At 40.2% G+C, this 12,460-nt stretch overlaps 1 protein-coding gene across 20 annotated transcripts in view; it reads right to left on the bottom strand.

The window, feature by feature from the left end:
- Window positions 1–12,460, bottom strand: part of ANK2 (ankyrin 2) — a 240,916-nt gene that overhangs the window by 7,837 nt on the left and 220,619 nt on the right. For 11 of the 20 annotated variants that reach the window (XM_067735265.1, XM_067735261.1, XM_067735263.1 and 8 more), the window contains 7 exons: window positions 10,830–10,961; window positions 9,430–9,573; window positions 6,455–6,737; window positions 4,523–4,811; window positions 1,530–1,613; window positions 1,254–1,418; window positions 67–249 (listed from right to left, as the gene is read on the bottom strand). In XM_067735265.1, coding sequence (XP_067591366.1) covers window positions 67–249; window positions 1,254–1,418; window positions 1,530–1,613; window positions 4,523–4,811; window positions 6,455–6,737; window positions 9,430–9,573; window positions 10,830–10,961 — 1,280 coding nt within the window. Of the gene's footprint in view, window positions 1–66; window positions 250–1,253; window positions 1,419–1,529; window positions 1,614–2,108; window positions 2,202–4,522; window positions 4,812–6,454; window positions 6,738–9,429; window positions 9,574–10,829; window positions 10,962–12,460 lie in introns of all 20 variants that reach the window. The other 9 variants (XM_067735248.1, XM_067735257.1, XM_067735260.1 and 6 more) reach the window with 5 other exon arrangements.

Here is a 12,460-nt window from a genome sequence, read left to right on the forward strand (position 1 = left end):
ACACAAAGCACACATAAAATAACCCCCCCCCCACACACACACAGACAAAGTGATGATGCTTTATACCTCTTCAAAGTCATCTTTGGCTGAAGGAAGATCAGTGGCTAAACTAGAATCCCCCAGATGCTTCTCCATCCTCTCTCCATGTACCACAGTTGTTTTAACAACTTTGCTGACTCTACGGCCTTCCACTGGTTCAGCCTGAAATTGTGAGGTACTGGACAAAATGCTGGGCTCAGACAAAGTTACCTGATGAATGAAGGACATACAACATACAGTTTCTGACTGCCAAAATGTAACGATGATGAATTTTTCTATGTTAAAAAACACATTACAACGGTATATCCTGAAAACAGCATTTTGTCAACAAGAAGCAGTTAGAAGAAAACTCTAGAATCAATTGGTAATATCGATATTATGACTATATGTACACAGTACCAAATCAACCACTTAATTAGTCACTTGAACGAAAATTGGTCAGGAAGCTTCATGACTGAGAAATTGACTGCTCAGTGCAGTGCAGACATAGCACCCTGTCGATGAGCTCTCTTTTCCCATGTGTAAATGCTTTGTTTTGACATTATGGAGACAAAAGTAACCTCCAAAGGAGGAACCGTCAGAGCTATGAGAAACTGAAAATGTAGATTTTTAGAGAACCTCATGTGTATAATAATTACATTTTGAGGATGTGAATGAACGCGAGATGGTGAGAATCTCCCAAATGACATGTCAAAGAGAGTAAATATGTTTCTGAAAGAGGGAAGTAAAACAGAAAGAAATAAAACTATAAATCAAGTGAGTTTCTGGATCCTGATTTCAGTGACTCTGAAAAGCAGAAGTTTGGAAATCAAATATTTCTCTAAGGTGCCCTACAGAAGGCTGCTGCTGCCTACTGGGCAAAGCACCACAGTGCACTTGCACAAGTTTTTTTCAGAACCTACTGCTTGCCAGCCGATGGGATTGCTGTCTTTTAAAATTTGACTTTTGGATTTCTGCTGCAGTCAACTGAATTAAAGAGAAAGTAGAACTAGAAAGGACCAAAGACAATGAGTATAATGGTTACAAATCTCACTGATGGTTACCTAAAAATTCCACAAAATCACGAAGAGAAAAAATGAATGTGTAACTAAACGAAGACTGCCTTATAAAGGGGAGAAGTGAGGCCAATAGGAATAAGCAATCTCGTCCATCTCTCGTGAGCTGTATCTTACACCTCTCCATAAAATCAGTTCTGGAGAATCAGATGGTCTCACCTCCGACTGTTCAGTGTCACTCTTTAACACAATGCGCTTTATGACTTTGGAATAGCCATCCCCTTCCTCAATGTTGATGGGATCCTGTGGTGTTCCCTGCATCGTAATCTCTTCTTTCTCTGTGCCATCAGAGGAGACGTACCGCCTAATGATTTTCCTAGTAACCTGGAAGATATTTTATTCATGTATCTTGTTTTTGAGTGACAGTGCCAGGGTACTGATACATTTTAGACAGGAGGCTTGAAATTAACCATGGTGAGATACTTAAGATAATACCTTCTTTACCACAGTGTGTCCCTGCTCATCGATGTATTCTTCTTCTGTGACTGTTTCCGGAGGTATGTCAGGCATATCATCTCCCTACACATTTGAAAGAAAAGGGTCACTTCCATGTTTGGCATCAATGCTGAGGAACTACTCCCAAGTGCTTACAATGCCAGGAACGTTAGAAAATTAAAGGGGCTTTGAGAAGCATTGCTGAGATGCCAAATCCTGTTAAGTAGTATGTTTAAAAGAAAGAAAGGAAAAAGGTGGGTAATAACATGCTAGAGAACCTGATCAAAGTCAGCTCAAACTTAAGCAAACAAGCAAACAAACAAAAACAGACAAGCCAGAGGTGAGGTGGGTGGAACTGAAGAGGCTAAATCTTGCTCTTTGCTCTCTTGGAGGTAGGGGGTGAATGTCATTACCGCTGCATTTCTTCACAAACAGAACTTAGGAGAGTTACGGGATCTGCTTTCTGAAGGCCATGCACTACCTAAGGAGCATGCCAAGCCCTCCGTTCTAGGTCGGTCACTCTCGAAGGGTTACGGGGACAGAACTGTCCTGGACGTGCAGTAATTTAACAGCTGGTACCTGAATAATCACTCGTCGGCGGACAACCCTGGTAGTTAGCATCGCTTCCTCATCTGAGCTGGCCTCCAGCTCACCTAATTCCTCTGTTAGCTCCTGGTGGAAGCATGGAAGCACTTTTTTTTTTATCATGCTAAGGAATGTCCTCACTACTCGTTTCTGCTTTAGCTCACACTGGTTTCCGAAAGCTTTATTCATGGTGATTTTGGTGGAAAAGCCAGCAGGAGTGAAAACAGTGCATGCTGGGCTCAAACTTCAGTGAGAATATAGCTTTTTGTTCTTTGAATGAAAAAAACAAATTCTGGATTCTGAAAGCTGTCTGAGCACCCATCTGTCAAAATCCATCAGAAGAAACAAGCAGCTTGCCCACATTACATCTTGGACTCAAACTCCTGGCGAATAACCAAATGTAAGCATAGACCCTAGGCAGCACGATAAATACTTGTGAGCCATTGCCTCTTGGGCTTAGGCTTAGAATGATCCAACCAAAGGTATAGAAATGTCTTAATTCTTGTAGCAGAACTTTCTGCAGGAAGTCAAAGTTTCCTGTAGTTATTATCTGGCCAGTAGTACATTTCCCTACTGGCAAGACAGAGGAAGGCAGACGGGCTACGAATAGTATTAGACTCATTTTGCAGAGAAGTTGAGGTGCAGAGGCCAATCCAATTTTATGGGTCTGGCCCAAAGCCAAAGCCGGAGCTAAGAACATAACTTTAGATTAAAACGTATGTCTTGGGAGCTACATATCGAATCACTCTTTCCTAATGGAATGCTATTAAAAAAAAGAAAAGAAAACTCAACTAAATTTTGTCAACAGAGTTTAAAATACCGCTTATATTTCTATATTCTTTCCTGCTAAGGAAAACATGTAAATTTTAAACCAAATTATTCTTTAAATACACTTAGGAATCTGCTGCCTAGAAATATGGTCAGCAAGAAAAGTGATTGAAACTGGACCCTCAAGTCAGGGTCACGAGAGGATAAGGGTCAAAATAGGAAGCTTAAGAATTGGAAATTCATCAAGAATAAGTAGAACAGGCCCATATAAATAATGTGGAATACAGGACAACTTGTCAAAATTTATTTACATACACAGAACAGATTAAATATATGAATTATCCAGATAACTGTCTCAAGCCTATGCTTCAATTAGCCTATAGATTCTTAGACTAAAATTGGCAACTTTTAAGTCCAGACAGCATCTACCAAGCATTTTTACTAGGATTCATTTAAGCCAAAAACTTGGAGATGAATAATTCTATACAAAGGCAAACTTGGAATAAAAATCCATTCATGGGATGAATTCATTATTTAAGATAACTGCCAAAATTTCGAGCAGTTCTCATCTGCCTGGACCTCCGCTAATTTTAAACTATGATTTTAGATAAATCCTGCTAGCAGATATCACACTCATAGTGAACAAAAACAAATGTAGATGTTAAGCCCAAAGATATGTCATATCACTTTCTCCCCCAGAGTTTTAACTATTTTATAAAACATTCTTTCTTAAAAGATGTATATTCATGCTTTAAAAATACTTCGACGTATGTTTTTGAATCCAAAAAGGAAAAATATATCTAATTTAATCCTCTACAGAGTTACTGGAATGCAGATTCTTCTCCCTCTCCTGGCCTCCCTGGGATTCATTCTGATTCAGGAGTCCTAAGTAGGGAGGGATCAAGCCCTCCAGCTAAAGCTGAGGGATATGAACCATTCAGACCAGTTTTGAGAATAAATGGTTTAAATGAGTTTCTCCACCTCTCTTCACAACATCAAAGCTCACTTAAAGACAAAGGAAAGACTGATGCATATTCACCCTGCTATCGATTTTCTGACATTTAGAACCAGCCATCAATTTAGGCATAATGTCCTTTTCATGAGTCATTCTTAAAATAAATATAAGGAGATTTCGCTTGGAAATAATCCTTCCTCTAATGAGAAAAATTTGTTTTGGGAGTAAACCCCACTCAATATCCACAATTTGTGTGCTCATCACCTGACAGCACGGACCTAACGAACAAGCGTGCAGGTTCCAGCAATTTCCCATGGCAGGCTGACTTACTTACCTGAGGCTCGGTTAATTCCCCTCACTAGTCTTCTTTATGCCCAAGATTACTAATTTTGAAAAGTTACATCTGGTATATTGTTTCACTCCAGGGTTCATTTCTCTTAGCAAAAGGGTTTCCATCTATAAAATTAGGGCTGATGGTCAAGTAGCTAGAAATGGAACCATGTATCATCTTCTTCTAGATTCACCGGTTCTCAGATTTTAAAAGGGATTGAGGGCTTCCCTTGGCCCAAGATAATTAATTTGGCAAACCTTTCTGTGAAAACATAAGCCATCAGAGAAATGGGAACTGGGAGAAGGTTTGCAGCTTTGTTACATGTGGGCAAGGAAACAGAGGAGGAGATTTTACCTTCTGAAAAGCAGCATCTTCATCGAGCCTTTCAAAGGCCTGTGGCTGGTCATCGGCTGATTCCACTATCACGAGGCTGGTTTTTCGAGGCGAACTCTCTTCCCTACGTTCTGGGGGCTCTTCGGGTTCTTGCACAATGGGAGAGTCTCCCCGCTCACTTGATGTCGGGGTCTGGAGATATGGCCTCTCCTCCTCAGTAGGGGTGATTTCCTCAGGTGTCTTGGTGGGAGAGCCAGATGCTGCCATAGCCTTTTGAGTCTCTGACACTTCTGTCCCTGGGGTTGTCACACTGAAACAGAAAAGCCCAATTATACCATGAGAGCATATGCATTTCCACCCCTGCTGATGCAAGGGATTTGGAAGGAAAGATGGAACTTGTCTTCACAGTCCGTGAAAGTCTAAAGAGGTTTTGTAAATTTGGCTAAGAAATGAAATGTGAATAAAAATTATGTGTAAAATACAGAATACAGTTACAGCTCATTGATCTAGCATTGATTGGGAAAAATGTATTCTAAAATAATAAAAATTATCCTCAAATGTATTACCATTTCCTAATCTCTACAAAGTAGAGATAATTAATAATGAGAGATATTAATAAATAATAATTTCATCTTTCCTTTGATAACTCCAGGTAATACTGATGATTTGAGGAGGTATATATAGCAAAGATCTATAGACAATAAGGCTTTTGAAGCAAGGATCAAAATTTGGCAAAATTTCAAAAAAGCAATATATAAACCCCATGTTAATATAGTTACCATAATCATAAACATAGGGAGATTCTTATTATCCATCCAGAAAGCTGCGTTACTTGATAGGAAGATCTGTTGGCATTGAAACTTTTTCTACTGATATAGTTTGGAGATAAGCAATGTAATCTTTACAATACTCCTAAAAGAAAAAAATTATCTGCTTGTTCTGCTCCTTCCTTCTAATTTTCTGTCACTCCATAGATATTAAATGCCCAAAGTGCCTTTCTGATAGCCCCTCTTTGCTTCCCATCTTTTTCTCTTTCCTTCTCTCTTTTCCTGACCTATTCTTTATGCTCTCCCCTACAATCTAAAGGTAGATGGGTGAGGGGGCAGTGCTCTGTGGAAGAAAAGCTCATTTCAATACCCCTTTCGCCCTTTTCTCAAGTTCCAGTGACTCCAGCACAAAGCTCACTCAAGGACAAAGGAGATGCTGTGTTACAGCCTCCTGACACGCTATTCTCACATTTCAGGGCTGGGACATGCTTGCCTTTCTCATGATCTGGTTGCTTTTTCTAGACAAGAAGTGTCATTTATACAACTCCTTTCTGCCTTTGCTTCCAGAAAGCCCAGAACTTGAGTTCTAAGCTGACTGTGCTCTGCAGCTTCCTTTAGGCAGAAGCGCTCTAGAAGACTTCTCTTTATTCCCACCCCAACCCCTGACGGCCTTTCATTCTGTGTGAGTAATCTGTGTTGCATTTCTATTTTTATTGCTAGCCACCTCACAGCTTTGTTGAAATACACAAGGGCTGCTTCACCTACAGTGTCACTGTTCACCTTCTGAACCAGCCAGGGTGTGACAGGCACATATACAGAGAAGTGAGGTGCAGCAAACATACGAGTAATAACTGTGGTCTACAGTTACAACAATGGTTTCACAGGCATATCCGTGACCTTTGAGCCTGTCAGATGAATAAGGTGGATATTATTATCACAATTTATAGACGTGGAAACTGAGACTCAAAGGGCTTAGGCCTTTGCCCAAGGTCATGGAACTGGAAGTCGGCTCAAGCAGGCTTGTGCCACACAACACCGTCACAGTCATGTCTCAAGTACTTTGCTTTTTTTCCTGTAGTTCTGAAAACTATTTGAAAACGCTTTACACTTGTATACGCTTGGCACCCTCTGCATATTGGCTTGTGTCTTTGGAAAGACCCCGCATAGGCTTTCTTTTGGAACTCACAAGTATTCCTGCTGTTCGAGGGCTGACTCTTCAGGCAGGTCTTGCATTTTCCCTGAGAAATCCTGTTGAACTTGTTCCTTGTGAGTCTGGGGAAGGAGCTCTGTTGCTGAGCCGTCGCCCTCAGTTTTGGAGATGCTATCCTGAAAAGTGGAGTAACCGACAGAAATGTCTTCCTCCGAGACGATGGGAGGGTGATCATAGGACTCGTCCTCCTTAGAAGCAGTTTGCTCCTGCTTCTGCTTGTGCTGGGCGGTGCAGAGCTCCTCTTGAAGTACTGAGAACCCTACAGGGGAGAACGATTCAAATTAAGTATTTAATTGAAGCTAAAATGTATTAAGTGGGTATTTATTAAGCGACTACTACATGCCATGTCTGTGATCAGTCATGGTTACAAAGCTGAAAGAGGCACTGTGCCTGCCTTCAAGATGCTGACCATCTAGGGAAGCTCAGGCAAGTAAGAGATAATTAAATGCAGAGTGACTGGGCCACAGGTGCCGGCCAATGAATGCCGAGCATCCAACTCAGGGTTAAAGAATCAGGAAAAGAAATGCAGAGGGTATGGCATCTTAAGGAGGCCTAAAGATAGGCAGGTATCAACTGCGACAGTTGAGGCATAAATCTACATGGTAAGAAGAGCATTAATAATAATAATAAATAGCTAACACATTCTGAATATTTACTATGTGTCAGGCACCATTCTAGGTGCTTTACAAGTAGTAACTTGTATTAAACAACACTCCGAGGTTAGTACTCTTTTGATGAAGGGTCTATTAGGCCAAGCTAAGGAATTTCATATAGCAAGGGCAATAAGGAGTCACTGAAAAACTTTCGGTAGAGGTGTGATTGACCTTCATCTATCTAGTTATTCACTCAGTAGATATATATTGAGTATCAACACTGTAGTAGGTGCTGTTAGATGCTGGATACGTAGCAGTGAACAAGACAGAAGAGGCTTCTGGCCTGACTGAACTTGCATTTCTGCAGATTCCTATTTCTGAAACCAGGGTAAAGGTACAAAGAAAAGAGGGCCAGTTTTTTAGATAGATTTGTCGGAAGAGGCTCCTCTTAGGAGCTGATACTTGAGCAGAGGCCTGAATAAAGTGAGAGAAAAAGGTACCGGGTGATCTTAGGGAAGAAAACTACAGAATGCAGGCAAAAGGAAGCACCAGAGCCTGGCAGCCTGAGAAGGTGTAGGGTGGCCAGGGCACAGCCCAGAGGCCAGGTGTCTGGGACTTGGGAAAGAGGGAGAGAGATGGGAGATGGGCCGAGCTATGAGGCTCTTGCTGAACAGTAATACATGCCATCATGTAAACCTATGGAAAGTAAGCTGCAGAAAGACATTGAGGAAGACTGTCCTATAAAATAAGAAAATAAAAAAAAAAACAAGAAGAGAGGTTATCATGGAAAGTGAGTGAAGAAAATGTCTTAAGAAGAAGGGATTAACTTTCTGTGTCAAATGTTAAGAAGAGGTAAAGGAAGATGAAGACTGAGAATGGCGTCAGTGCATTTGGCGATGAGGAAACAATTGGTTAATTTTGCAAGATTCTTTTCTGTTGCGTGGTGATGACAAAACCTGACTTGTGTGGATTCTAGAGACAGTTCTAGAGAGAAGGGAAGAGAGAAAGTAGAGAGTAGTGACAGAAAAGTGAGACTATTCTTTTGAAGAGATTTCCCATGAAATGGATGGAGAAACAGAGCAGTCATACAGGGGAGCATATAGGGTGAAAGGAGTTATTTGCTTTGCTTTGTTTTTAAAGCTGGGATCTATTAAAGCACGTTTCAGTGCTGTTCACAATGTTCTAGTTGTAGGAGCCAGAGTGGGTGATTGCAGAAGTGAAGTCAATAGTTGGTAAAAGGGGATGAGATCTAGTACAAAAGAAGAGATGATGGCTTTAGCAAAGGAAGGCCATTTCATACAGCGGGGAAGGTAGAGTATAAGCACTGAGATGCACTTAGGTTGAGAGACTTTGTGGTGAAAGAATATGGACATTTGCTTACAGGTATTCCTATTTTTTCTAAGGAATATGAAGTATGGTCATCAGGTTGGAATAAATAAAAAGAAGAGTAATGTTGGAGGCTTGAAAGAAGAGAAAGTGTAAAAATAGCAATGAGAGAGAGAGAAGGAGAAAGAATGGGAGTGAGTGAGCATGGAAGTGAATGAGGGTGAATTCGAGAAACTTTAATACTGAAAAGGGGGTAGGACCAGTGACTAGAGGTCCAGTGGGTTTGCAGAATTATTGTGTAGAAGTAAAAGAGGATGTAAGTATAATGCTTCAAGTTAGGACCTGGAAGTAGTACAGTCACTGATAATGATGTAGTTTGGGTTGTGGGCACAGAAATGGGTCACTAAGGTAGAGTAAAAGACACAAGTATCAGAAGTACCACCCAGGGGCTGAGGAAAGGGCACTGGACGGGTCATCCATGTTGATGGCTGTTATGGACTGAATGTTTGGGTCCCCTTCAAATTCATATGTTGAAACCCTAGTCCCCACGTGATGGTATTCAGAGGTGGTAACCCTGCGAGGTAATTAGGTCATGAGGGTGGAGCCCTCATGAATGGGACTGGCACCCTTATAAGAAGAGGTCAGAGGGCTAGCTATTTCTCTGTCCCCTACGTATGGACAGAGCAAGGAGACAGCCGTGTACAATCTAGAGTAGGGCCCTCACCAGAACCCAGCCATGCTATCACCCTGATCTCCAATTTCCAGTTTTCAGAACTGTGAGAAACAAATTTCTGTTGTTTAAGCTACCCAGTTCATGGTATTTTGTTACAGCAGCCCACGCTGACTGAGACAATGATGAAATAACAAAGAACGAGAGGGATGGGGGCACCTAAAATGGGCAGGGAAGTCTCAGGAGAAGAACGTACCAGCAAAGGCCATGGTCGACGCTCTGAAAAAAGGAAGACAGTGGGTCCAGTTGCCTGAATTGACCATACATCACAGACACTCATACACATACACAAATTGTCTGACCTTCACTATGATCCAGTGTAATGGTCTGTTCAATCTCTGCATAGCTATGACTGATGCGCTCCTGGAGAGGCTCTGTGCTGGTCTCCATGAGATGAACAATATCCATTCGGTTGATCTTGGTGAGACATTCAATGAGACTGGTATCTGGGATATCAGAGAAAAACTATTTATTACACCTAAGGGCTACTCTTTTAAAAATCTCTTTCATTTAGTTGCCTTACTGAATTTTTTTGGTGATATATTGTAAGCATAGGAAAAATTTACTACAATTTTGATGTTTGTACAAGAAACAGCCAAAGCCCAATTAAGGGTCTTTGTAAACGTAAGCAAACAAACAAGGGCTATGTAGGAAATGGGTGACAGAGCATATGCGCATAAGCCCTAAAGGCGGAGTTGCTAGATTACACAGAGGACACCCTGTCAAATGTGAAGTTTAGATAAAAGACAAATTGTTTTAGTAAAAGTATATCCCCAATACTGCGTAGGATATGCTTATACTAGAAAAGTATCTGTTGACTACCTGAAATTTAAATTTAACTGGGTGCTCTCAATTTTTATTTGCTAAATCTGGCAATCCTACCTAGAATAATGGTAAGAGAAGGAAAGATAAATGTGGGCTAGATGTAAATAAGGGAGGTCTCTAGGTAGGTCTTCAAAGAGGCATTAAACAAAGTGGCAAACTTAGACCAGCTGAGGGATAAGCAGTAGTTATGTTCTGTATCACTTCCCATTTTATTTGATGTGGTCAGAATATCATATATAAATCATTATGTAGAATATCTACTTGACATTTCCCCCGATTTTATTTATTTATTTATTTTAATTAAAAAAATTTTTTTTTCGGTACGCGGGCCTCTCACTGTTGTGGCCTCTCCTGCTGTGGAGCACAGGCTCCGGACGCGCAGGCTCAGCGGCCATGGCTCACGGGCCCAGCCGCTCCGTGGCATGTGGGATCTTCCCGGACCAGGGCACGAACCCGTGTCCCCTGCATCGGCAGGCGGACTCTCAACCACTGCGCCACCAGGGAAGCACCCCCCCATTTTAGTTATTTAGGAGTAAAGGAAGCAGGAACTGAATGTAATGCACCATCAGTAAGACAATGGCTAATAAAGCAAGTGTGTCTGCTGTCAATACACAGAAAATTTTAGGACTTTAATAACTTTCCTGTTAGCAGCCAGTGCTAGTATCACTTTCCACTAGTTAATGCTGTTCAAAGGAACACAGTACAAGAATTTTTATGCAACATGCATATTTGAGAAATGTTACAGCTTCTTCTCATTTGCTTCAGGTTGATGGCATCTGTCATTTTATCTTTTTACTGAATTTGCATAAAAGGTTTGTTGAACAAGACTTTTTTCTACCTCCGGCCTATTGCCTTTTACATATACCTCTCCACCTACCTGTCGCATGTTTCCCATCCCTTTCTAGCCAGTACTTCAATAGTGCATGACTCTGGTCTTGGAGGGAGTTAGGGTTCTCAATTCGAATTTGATGAATTTGCTCCTCAGTGAAATCCAGTTCTCTTGCTAATTCTAAAAGAGAAAATACTCCTCTGTAAATACATTAACTTCATAGTTTGAGTCTCTACACCTTGCCTTGTGATTTTGTAAATGATGTGTTCTTCGTATTGCTGTAACAGAGTTCCTTTATCTTTTCCTACTTATTAGAAATGACTCTCGTATGCCTTTGTTCTTCTAGCACTAACTGCAGATATTTTCCTTAAATTTGGGTATAGAATTGATCACTGTCATAGTGGAAATAGTAAGTTTGAGGCAATGATGATAAAATATGTAAATTCAGGACCATTTAATTCCAAAATTTGGAAGAGACCATTAATACTGGCTTATACTCTTAACCAAGACAATGGAAAATAAATGACTGAAAACAGTAGAAAGAGACCATGTCTCACTTTTAATCATAATTAGGGAACTTGCAAATACTACAAATTCTGTTTCTGGGTACTTGGATAAATACTGGTTGTAGCTATATTATGGTGGTTGGATAAACTCCTTTCTGTGATTTGATGTCACATGAACAAAAGGTCTGGGAAGGATTAACTGACCTAGGGAAGAAGCCTCAAAGTTTTCCTTTAAAGTCTACCATTAACATTCTATATGGTTGCTTATACATTGAGGTATGTGTGCACGTGTGTGTGTGTGTGTGTGTGTGTGTGTGTGTGTGTATGTGTGTGTGTGTGAATGAGGTGTCTTTTCGGAGGGCAATTTGCCAATATCTTTCAAAATTAAAAATATACATATATTTACGCAGCTTTTTTTCTTCTAGGAACATGCCCTATAGAAACACCCACAAAAATTTATCGGTGCATAAGGATATCTACTGCCACTAACAGGAAACAACCTAAGTAGCCATCAGCAAAGGCCACTGATAAAATTATGGTACCTCCATAGAGTGGAATTAAATAGCCATTTAAAAGAAGGCCATAGATATTTCTATGCTGATGGAGTATTTATGAAGAATACTGTTAAGTAAAATTTTGCTTATTTTTAAATAATAAGCATAGATGTGGGCACTGCAGATTTTTTTCTGAATACATGAGAAAGTGTTAGCAGTTACCTTTGAGGAAAGGGGCTCAAAGATGAGATGTAGGTGTGAGAGACTTATTTATTTTTTATTTTATACCATTCAGTGATTGTAAGGTTTGAATTTTCACCAACTATAATAGATATTACGTTTAATATATACACTCATAAATACTTAAGAAGCAAAATAAATAATTCTGAATGCTACCTACTTAGTCAGTCAGTCAGGGATATTTTGATACCCTTCCTTCCCCTAAACCCCTCAATTAAATAAATCTGCTCAGTATTTTTAAATTACTTTAAAATGCTTTAGTCATTTATTCTACATTATCAATTATCTTTGTTATCGATATTATGACTCCTATCTCCTATTCATACCAAATTTTTAAGAAACTGAAAGGAGATTAATATTAACTTTAAACTGCTTGTTTCAATTAAGTAGTCACAAGTGACATAAAAGGAAGTCAGATCAAACAAATAAACAAACAACA

This window comes from Pseudorca crassidens, chromosome 4, assembly GCF_039906515.1.
Source record: "Pseudorca crassidens isolate mPseCra1 chromosome 4, mPseCra1.hap1, whole genome shotgun sequence".
Lineage (NCBI taxonomy): Eukaryota > Metazoa > Chordata > Mammalia > Artiodactyla > Delphinidae > Pseudorca > Pseudorca crassidens.